We start from the raw sequence: 10,545 nt of genomic DNA, 5'->3' as shown, positions 1-10,545 counted from the left end.
CGCGAGCCGCCGAGCCGAAGATCAGAGACGGATTGATCCTAGCGATGCAGAGAAGACACTACACTCTTAAGTCTCCTATTAAAACTGGATGGCGGGAAATACGGAATCTCGCGCGAACATTCATATCCATCTAGGGTTTCGAATTCTCCCATAAACCCCGTTCAATTTGAGGGTTAGCAGGAGATACAAATCCCCAAAGATTTCAAAATTAAGCCCAAATTCTTCAGAAGATTATTTCCTTTACAAATAAAATTGGGGGAATTCCCTGCAGGTATTACAGGAATGGGTAACAAAGTACCTGAAGAACTTGTTTCTACGGTCCGGTCCATCGTCGGCGATGAGTACACCGAGATGGATATAATTCGAGCTCTTCATATGGCGAATAACGATGCAACGGCCGCAATTAACATCATTTTTGACACCCCTGGTTTCAAGAAGTTAGAATTTAGGAAAACCCCTGAGCCACCCAATCTTAATTCAAGCTCAGGGACACAATGTCTAGGTTCAACTACAAGGAGAAGTAGTAGTGAGGGTGAGAAATGTGAGCGTAGTACGATTTCAGCTAATGGTTCACAGCTGAAGAGTGAGAACCGGGAGAGTAATAATGGGTGCATAAGCGATGCTGATGGGTGTGAGATGGGGAGTGAGTGGTGGTTTGTGGGTACTAGTGAGGTTTCCGGCCTCTCAACCTGTAAAGGGAGAAGTTTGAAGCCCGGAGATGAAGTATATTTCACTTTTCCTTCTGAGAAGAAATTGAATTCACCATCCTTGGCGAAATTTGGCCGAGGTCGACAGGTGGTTGCTTGTTCTGAAATTGTGCGGTTCTCTTCAAAGGCACTTGGAGAGGTACTCATCTAGTTTCATGTTACTGCAAATGCTTGTAAAACTTATTCCATAACTAAATATAGTAGTAAAATTTTATACCTATATCAATGAACTCAGGCTATTATGCATGGATGTATAATGTATTCACTTGGAGCTTACATGGTACAAGATTACACCATTGTCAAATCATTAAGATACCAAAACAATCCTTTAATTTACAAACATCAAATTAACTGCATGGTTTTCTTAGTGTAGAAGTCCTGTACTTTTCTCCTTACATTACTGAAGTGAGGTTACAATACAAGGTTTTTGTAGCATCAACTGCCTACAGTCATTGCTACTTTGCTAGTCATCTCCTTTTTGTATATATTTGTCCAGTGCATATTAATTTTCTTATGAGATTCATTTCAAGATTTAGAAATCAGAAGCTTTAAATGAAACCAAATTTTTTTAGAAGTGCCAAATACTACAAAATTTAGTGTGGCAAACTATATTTAAGAATGCAAAGCTCATGCATATTGCTTATATTTCAAGCGGTGTGAAACTTCAAGCAGATAGATATATCACATACTGTGCTTTATGGTGTATTTCACTGTGTCGGTTTAAGCAGATTGGAAGAATTCCAAACGAATGGGCTCGATGTCTCTTGCCACTTGTGAGGGAAAAGAAGGTTAGGGTTGAAGGATATTGTAAATCTGCTCCTAACGTATTGGGGATTATGGACACGGTAGTTTTGTCAGTCAGGTAGTATTTGGATGGCTCAAGTTTGTATAATCAGTCAGTTGACTTAAAATTAAGTACAATTGACTTAAATAAAGATTAATGGAATGTGCTTTATTTAAGTTTTTATTTTATATGCAGTGTGTATATTAACAGTTCCATGTTCCGTAAAAGCCATAAGACCCTCCTCAAGGTGGCTACCAACAATTCCACAGATGAATCAATTGTTTATCCCCTTCCAACATTGTTTCGATTGCTACGACTTACGCCTTTCCAGAAGGTAACAATTTTCTTCAGTTTTTGTTTTATGCATAGAGGCGTGCCTGGTTTCAACACCAACAGTGTGAAAGACATTTTTGTTCATATTTTCTTTTTGAATGTTATTAGGCAGAGTTTACTCCAGGCGATCTTTACATGAGGAAGCGTCGTTTGATTGAAGAGGTAAACTTAGAATGTTGGTTGCTAATTTTGTATGTTATACATAAACAATGTTGCACAAGGCGCTAGGCGCTAGTTGGGCGCTTGGGAGCGCGCCTAGGTGGCTGAGTAATTTGAGCATATCATCTCCATTTTTTCCACTCAGGGCTGGGAGTTGTTAGACTCTTATAATCCCCAAACTAGTCATCTGCACATGTTAGATGGTTAGTTGAGTACATGGTTGGAGAAATATAGAAGAGGAGTAGTCGAGCAGGCAAAAAAAAAACACTCGGCTGAGTTGAGCGCCAACTTGACCGAGTTGGTCATCGACTCGGCCGAGTTAGGCGCCTAGTCGGCCGACTAAAAGCCATCTAGGGCTGAAATTGCCTCGGCCTAGGGGCGCCTAGGCCAATTTTTACATCACTGTACATAAATCCCCTCACTCCCACCCCCACCCCTTTTTTTTTTTCCCTCTCTTTCTCTCTCTCTCTCTCTCCATGTGTGTGCTAATAGAGTACCAAATTACGAGATACTGGAAGCAACATGTGGTGACATAGTACGCACTAAGATTAGCTTCTCAGGAGAGCTTGAGGTGTTACTGTTCGAATTCCTTTTTTAAACATTTTGTCTTTGTTTTAACAGAACAGTTCTGGCATTCATACTTCACCATTGCATGTTAATAAATTCAAAAAATTGGTCACAAATGAAGGTGAAGCTGACGGTGATGAGTCGATCTCTGATACTGATCTGGAAAATATTGTGGGTTTTGCTGACAACTCTGAGTTAGAGGTACATGCCAGGTTTGGAATTGTTAGTTTGTTTCCTAATTTCAATAAGTTCTTCAAATGGATCACATATTTTCATCCTCGTATTTTAGGAAATGGAACCTCCTAGTACACTTCAGTGTGAACTTCGTTCTTATCAGAAGCAGGCTCTTCACTGGATGACTCAACTTGAGCAGGTTCACAGTGTGAATGATGCAAAAACAACTTTGCATCCGTGTTGGGAAGCATATCGCCTTGCAGACAAGTATATGAGGCTTTAATAATGTAATTACTATATAATTTGATTTCCTGTTTGTAACAGTTATTTATTGATAGGAGAGATCTAGTGATCTACTTGAATGCATTTTCTGGGGATGCAACAACAGAATTTCCAAGCACCCTTCAAATGGCCAGGGGTGGAGTATGTTGCTGTTTTGCTTTATTGTCCATTGTGTCATACCATCTGATTTGTGTTTCAGTCTTTTGACTTTGAGAACAAAATTGAAGATTTTGGCAGATTCCATGGGGCTTGGAAAGACTATTATGACTATAGCTCTCCTTCTGAGTTGTACTGAAAGAGGTGGATCACCAGGAAGCCAGCCAACAAGCCTGCCTTCCCATGAAAATGGTGATACCAGTGATATCTCAGATCAATCTCCAACTCCTTCAAAGAAAGCAGCAAGATTTCCTGGTCTTGAGAAGTTTTTGAAACAAAAACCAACATTAAAATCCGGTGGCAATCTGATTGTATGCCCTATGACACTTTTAGGCCAGTGGAAGGTACATCTTTTCTGTTTCAAGTATGCCTGTCAAAATGGTTGGTTCTTTAGAATTTACAATGACTTATGTAACCTAGTTAAGGTACTCATTAATAATTTGTATTGATAGGCAGAGATTGAAATGCATGCATGCCCAGGCACTTTAAGTCTTTATCTTCATTATGGACAAAGTAGATCAAAGGATCCAAAGTTTATTGCTCAAAGCGATGTTGTACTAACAACATATGGAGTTTTGGCATCAGAATTTTCTAGTGAGGTACTGTACTATTTACTTCCCCCTCCTCTCTTAGAAAAAGAAAAAGGAAAGGATGGAGGTGACAAACTTGGTTTTGCCCTTGTGTATGTGTATGTGTGTATATATTTATTTATTTATTTATATTTATTTATTTTATTTTATTGCACTACAGAATGCTGAGGAGAATGGGGGGCTTTTCTCAGTTAGATGGTCTAGAGTTGTGCTTGATGAGGCTCATACCATAAAATCTTCTAAAAGCCAAATTTCTATAGCTGCATCTGCTCTTATTGCTGAGCGTCGGTGGTGTCTAACTGGTACGCCCATCCAGGTATACTTTTAGAGAAAACATTTTGTAGATCATATTATTTACATCACTGTTATTCTTTGTTATGCATTATACAAATCAACATATCATGAAATGATTCATTACATAGCAGTTTGAGAATCCATGCTAAGTTGGACATGTTTGTCAGATTGTTGCTGACATCCTTCATGATTAGAAAAATAGAACTCTGACAGTATGTCTCTTTTCTTGTTTTCTAATTTGTAAATGCATCTTTGGAACCATTTATAAGTTTTTAGTAGTGAGTATTCTTGTATGCTCACTAAATGAATAGGTTGTTCACTTGGATTAAATTTAAAATGAGTTAATTCTACTTTATCTATAAAAAGGTGATCTATTGCTTAGCTACATGACACATATGTTACTAATGTGGTTATCAAGCAACATGGTCTATTGGTCTTTTACTTAACCGGTTAAATTATGCAGTTCTATCCTTGGGAGTCTTTCACCCAGTTGAGTGCACTCAGACCTTAATTCTGATAATGGTTCAAGCTATGATTTGATATTAGTTATTTAGGTTTGACCTCCCATTAAAAAAAAAAAAAAAAGAACTTCATTGCTTTATTGGATAAATCTGAAGGAACTTATTTGGCAATTTATTTTCTTTTTATTTTTTATTTTTAACTACATTGCTTTGTGAAAGTGCTACTACCACTTCACTTGGTTTACTAATTGAAATATGCAATGATTAATAGTGTAGGTTGCCTTCATTGTTGTGTTAACTTTAGATATTTCTTCAAGACTACATTTGGGATAAGTTGGTTTGATGATCTCTGTACTGATTCATCACAAGACAATCTTTAAAGTGTGTGTGTGTGTGTGTGTGTTTTTTTTTTTTTTTTTTCTTTGTGATTCTTTTTCCCAAATTTTAACTTTACAGGTTAAAGCTGTTTCTTGGGCTTGTATGCTTGATGTTTTTATTTTTCATTTCTTTTAAGACTTGGAATCTGACATGCTGTTTTCTTGTAACAGAACAACATTGAGGATGTTTACAGCCTCCTAAGGTTTTTGAGGATTGAACCATGGGGAAGCTGGGCATGGTACGGTTGTAGTGTGGTACTTATTCTTATAGTGAGATTTGACCTTTTAAAATGCTTGTTAATTTATAATGATAACTGTAATATAGTTTGTCAGTGGAGGCTCTCTATAAAGTCTACTGTTGTTTTCTTCTCTAATCTTGTCACCTTGCACTTTGCATTCGAGTGGAATTAAAAACTAAATCTAAAAATCTAATAAGAGTGAATGAAGGTTGGTACCCTTCATTTATGTCCATTTTTCGGTTCTATTTTTGATACATTATACTATAAGAGTTGTACTATCATATCTTTTCTTATATTCTTTAATGATAACAATTGATTTCACTTACATTTTAATTAGTTATTTCCTAAAATATAAATATTAAATTTATAAAAATAGTTTACATTAATATTGTTATTATACAATAACATAAATATTTTCTTGATATTGTTCAAATTTGATAATCAAAATTTACTGTTTTAATAAATTGCAAAAGTAATTGAAATTTAAAAGTTTAAATAATTTTAACATGATTACTATTTTAATATTGGGCACAAATATCCGCGCATAGCCCCTAGCTTATACTAGTCTTATTATAAATGAATATGACTTGTACCTTTTGCCAAATATTGATTATGTACATTACTTGACAAATCAATTTCTAAATTTGACCATGACTATATATCTATAGTAAAGGCTAAACAAGATGACATTAGTACATTACTCACAAAGTCTATATTTTGTTGAGTTTCCACCCCCCCCCCCCCCCCCTTCTTTTATGCCTTAATCAATTTTGTGTATGCTTGAGCACTCATCTGGATGTATTCAGGTGGAACCAACTTGTTCAGAAACCCTTTGAGGAGGGAGATGAGAGAGGATTGAGGTTGGTTCAATCAATTCTTAGACCTATAATGTTAAGAAGAACAAAGTCTAGCACTGATCGAGAAGGCAGGTAGGTCTTGATTGTGTAACAAAATATTTTCTTTTTCCATGCTTTTGTAGTTTTGTTTTGTCATTGATTGCCAATGGTTACCTCTTGGCTCTTGTGCAGCCTATACATGATTTCTTTTGATTATATATGATGCAGGCCAATTTTAGTTCTTCCACCAGCAGACATTCAAGTAATATACTGTGAATTCACTGAAGCAGAAAAGGACTTTTATGAGGCCTTGTTCAAACGATCAAAGGTGATGTATGTTAATGGTTTTCTGAGATGTTTTGTATTCATTCCTTTGAGAGGAAAAATTATGTTTGCTGCCTTTGAGATAAACTTTATTGTCTGCAATTCCTTCAGGTGAAGTTCGATCAGTTTGTTGAGCAGGGGCGGGTTCTCCATAATTATGCTTCTATTTTAGAGTTGCTTTTACGACTTCGCCAATGTTGTGATCATCCATTTCTTGTGTTGAGGTTTGATAATAGACCCCTAATACTCTCTCTCTCTCTATATATATATATATGTATATATATATACTGTATTATACATTTATACTCCTAAATTATTTGTTTATGTTGATTGTTACAATTTTAATCAATATGTATTGTATTTGCTTGATGATTACATACCCTCATTGAAAGTTGTAAACATTAAACAATGTAAGACGAATATGTCTTACTCCTTATAAGATGAAAGAATACACTTGTATATATAGATGTTGAGAGTCTCTAAGATAGAAAGTCTATAGTCCTATCCCTATAATCATGCTACCCTATCCCTACAATCATGTTATTCTATCCCTAGGATTGAGTGATCCACAATCTATGCAATTGGTCTATTTACCATTCATAACACTCCCCTCAAGTTGGAGCATAGCTGCATAGATGTTAATCATGCCCAACTTGTTACATAAATAATTAACCCGAGTACCGTTAAAGGCCTTTGTAAAAAGGTCTCCAAGTTCTCTAGTCTTCACAAATCCTTTAGATATCAAGCCTCTTTGTATTTTATCATGAACAAAGTGGCAGTCAACTTCAATATGCTTGGTTCGTTCATGAAAGACAGGATTGGATGCAATATGAAGTGTGGCTTGGTTATCACACCATAATTTTGTAGGAATAGGAATTTTGAAACTTGCTTCACTCAAAAGATGATATATCCATATTACCTCACATGCAGATTATGCCATAGCCTTGTATTATGACTCTGCACTTAATCATGACACAATGTTTTGCTTCTTACTCTTCCATGAAACTAGATTCCCACCAAAGAAGACACAATATCCAGTTGTAGATCTTCAGTCTTCCTTAGATCCTGTCCATTCAGCATTTGTAAACCACTCAGTTTTAGTATGTCCTTGATTTCTATATAGGATTTCTCATCTGGGAGCTCCTTTTAGATAACAAAGAATTTGTTCCACAACAGCCCAATGGTCACAAGTTGTCGGAGATGACATGTATTGACTCACTACACTAACAGGATATGCAATATCCAGACGAGTTACCGTCAGATAGATTAGCTTCCCAAATAGTCTTCTATACCTTTCCGGATCTTCAAGCAATTCCCCTTCTTTTGTGAGGTGTATGTTGGGCATCATGTAAAGAATGTAAGAAGAATATGTCTCACTCCTTATAAGATGAAAGAATACACTGGTATATATACATGTTGAGAGCCTCTAAGATAGAAAGTATATAATCCTATCCCTACAATCATGTTATTCTATCCCAGTATCCCTAAGATTGGGTGATCCACAATCTATGCGGTCAGTCTTTATAAATCATAACAAAAGCTTTCATATGAAATCTCTTGCTGATGGTTTTTCCACACTGCTTTTGGTCTCCAGTCGAGGTGATACTCAAGAATTCTCAGATCTGAATAAGCTTGCTAAACGTTTCCTTAAGGGTGGTCAGAAGACTGGGGAAAACCATGTTAAAGATGTTCCCACTCGTGCTTATATTCAAGAGGTTGTGGAAGAGTTGCAGAAGGGAGAACAAGGAGAGTGCCCAATATGTCTGGAAGCTTGTGAAGATGCTGTGTTGACTCCATGCGCCCATCGATTATGTCGAGAGTGCCTCTTAGCAAGTTGGAGAAGTTCTGCATCTGGTTTTTGTCCTGTTTGTAGGTATCTCTCACTGTTTTGTATACATCAGATTAAAAGTGTCATACCTTAGAAAGGTTGAAATGCAATTATGTTTTTAACTTTTCCTGCTTGTAGAAAGACTGTCAGCAAGCAGGAACTGATCACAGCACCAACAGATAGCCGTTTCCAGATAGATGTTGAAAAGAATTGGGTGGAATCATCGAAAGTTACTGCATTGTTGCATGAACTAGAACAATTACGTGCTGTAAACTCCAAAAGCATTGTTTTTAGTCAGTGGACTGCCTTTTTGGACCTCTTGCAAATTGCTCTTGCTCGGTGTGGACTCTTTTTCCTTTGTTATCCATATCTTCTCATACTGTAAATTATGTGTTTTGGTTGCATTCTACTGCTTAGATTTCTTGTCTTTGGGAACCATATATGTTTGAAGTGGATATTTGACGTGATAATTTCTGCAGGAATGATATCCCTTTTCTTCGCCTTGATGGGACTCTAAACCAGCAACAGCGTGAGAAAGTAATAAAAAAATTTTCAGAAGAAGATAGTGTTTTGGTGCGTGTCTTTCTCTAGCACTTTGCCACTTGGATCACTAAAGGAGGAGAAACATTTTTAGAAGACTGTCTTATTCTTTGATTCAATTTCTATAGGTGTTGTTAATGTCATTGAAGGCTGGTGGTGTCGGAATAAACCTGACGGCAGCATCCAATGCTTTTGTCTTGGTAAATGCTGCTTTTCTATATTCTTGTGTCATAATTCATTATGCAAAGTAGTTAGCAGTTTAATTGATATATAGGGTCTGGTTCTGGTGCGATAACCTCCCCAAGTGCGGACAGATCTGGACTATTGGATGAGCTCAAATCAATAAAAATGGGAAAAAATGATGTGGCATTTTGGTAATTTCATGATATGCTAGTGCATTTAGATATGCGTAATGGTGCTTTGAGTGCAATGCACGTCAAGCATTCCCGTGTGCACCATAGACCAGCACTTAGTACACCACAAAAATTTTTTGGTGTAAAAAATTACAAAAATGTCACCGCGTTTTTTACCATTTTCATTAATTTTTAGCCGTTGATATGAGTTCATTCAATGGTCCAGATATGTTTGCATGTCCGCACTTAGAGAGGCTGCCACATCTTATCCGGATTCTATGTATATAGTGGAGTATTAATATTGGTAAAATGTGTGATTTTCTTGTACAGGATCCATGGTGGAATCCGGCTGTGGAGGAACAAGCTGTGATGCGTGTCCATCGTATTGGACAAACAAAAAGAGTTGCAATCAAACGGTTCATTGTGAAGGTATATTAATGATGTTTTTCTCTTCAAAGATTTCAAGAATGGTCCTCCATTATATCCTCCTAATTCTGAGAACTAAAAGAATAAAATATCCTGGATATATCTTGGGTGGCAGGGAACAGTTGAGGAGAGAATGGAGGCAGTGCAAGCCAGGAAACAGCGTATGATTTCTGGCGCCCTAACAGACCAAGAAGTGCGAACAGCACGAATTGAGGAACTTAAGATGTTTTTCACATAGAAAGCTTCTTCTTCTACTACTTGATCTCTGAAGCTTTTCATTTCAGAGTAAGAACGAAACTCAACAACGCAAAACAACTGCTCGTGTAGATGTGTACTAAATGTATTATAACTTTTCCGGTCACAAATGCATCCGGGATTGGAGATTTGGCAGTAAGACTGCTTGCAGAGTTAGGAGTACATTATTCTAGTGTTCTGTTGTAATGCTCAACAACACATTAGAGATAGTTTTGAAGCCCCTCAACTGCTACACAATATTATTAATTAATTTGTGTAAATTTTTGCAATCTATTTGTGACAAAATCAAACCGGCAGTTAATTTCTATAAGGGGATGTTAGCTTGAAAATATTTTTCAAGGAACTAGCATAACCAAATTACCCCCATATGACTGTGATTGTATTAAGTATAGTTTGGAGTTGAAATTTATCAAATAATGTTTATTTGAATATTGTTATAATATTTATTATATTTTTATAATGAAATATATAAAATTTTGTAATTTATAAATTATTGTTAATTTTAAAATTATTATTATGTAAGAGCATATTGCTCTTTATATTTATTATTTTTATACTTTATAATTCCAAACTCAAATTAAACAATAAAATTAAAATTTTCAGTAATTTTTGTTTTCCACCAACCATTTACGAATTACGAAATGGGCTTTTACGTCTGACAATTCTAATTTTCTGATGGCCATATAATGAGTTTTCTGGTAAAGAACAAAAGAAATATTCCATTGTTACGGTTGCGTTTCATATTGACACATGCAATTCGTGTAGTTTCCCCACTTCAAATTTCTTTCTCGTCAGTCATCAGCATCTCACAGCACAAGACATAACAACGCCAACGACTCAACTGAGTTATACAAATTGTA

General features: G+C 36.2%; 1 protein-coding gene across 4 annotated transcripts; it reads left to right on the top strand.

Annotated features, from left to right (window-relative positions):
- The first annotated feature begins 12 nt into the window (after window positions 1–12).
- On the top strand, window positions 13–10,029 carry LOC109193179 (putative SWI/SNF-related matrix-associated actin-dependent regulator of chromatin subfamily A member 3-like 2). 4 transcript variants are annotated; one of them, XR_002056217.1, is made up of 20 exons: window positions 13–846; window positions 1,436–1,569; window positions 1,687–1,825; window positions 1,933–1,986; window positions 2,605–2,751; window positions 2,840–2,991; window positions 3,063–3,147; window positions 3,234–3,506; window positions 3,615–3,761; window positions 3,913–4,068; window positions 5,056–5,123; window positions 5,930–6,052; window positions 6,188–6,287; window positions 6,395–6,507; window positions 7,878–8,152; window positions 8,254–8,450; window positions 8,591–8,684; window positions 8,780–8,851; window positions 9,335–9,433; window positions 9,546–10,029. XR_002056217.1 is itself a non-coding variant. In XM_019344027.1 (20 exons), the coding sequence occupies exons 1-20, from the start codon at window positions 283–285 to the stop codon at window positions 9,666–9,668; spliced, it is 3,123 nt and encodes a 1,040-aa protein (XP_019199572.1). In that variant the 5' UTR covers window positions 22–282; the 3' UTR covers window positions 9,669–10,029. The 4 variants fall into 4 exon arrangements, 2 of the variants coding, with proteins under 2 accessions (XP_019199573.1, XP_019199572.1); XR_002056218.1 differs by having other exon boundaries at window positions 7,878–8,156; XM_019344027.1 differs by having other exon boundaries at window positions 22–846; window positions 7,878–8,156; window positions 8,250–8,450.
- Window positions 10,030–10,545: the final 516 nt, after the last annotated feature.

The sequence above is a fragment of the Ipomoea nil genome, unplaced genomic scaffold, assembly GCF_001879475.1.
Source record: "Ipomoea nil cultivar Tokyo-kokei standard unplaced genomic scaffold, Asagao_1.1 scaffold1834, whole genome shotgun sequence".
Taxonomy (NCBI): Eukaryota; Viridiplantae; Streptophyta; class Magnoliopsida; order Solanales; family Convolvulaceae; genus Ipomoea; species Ipomoea nil.
The sequence above is the reverse complement of the archived record's forward strand: the minus strand, read 5'-3'. Positions and strand labels throughout refer to the sequence as shown.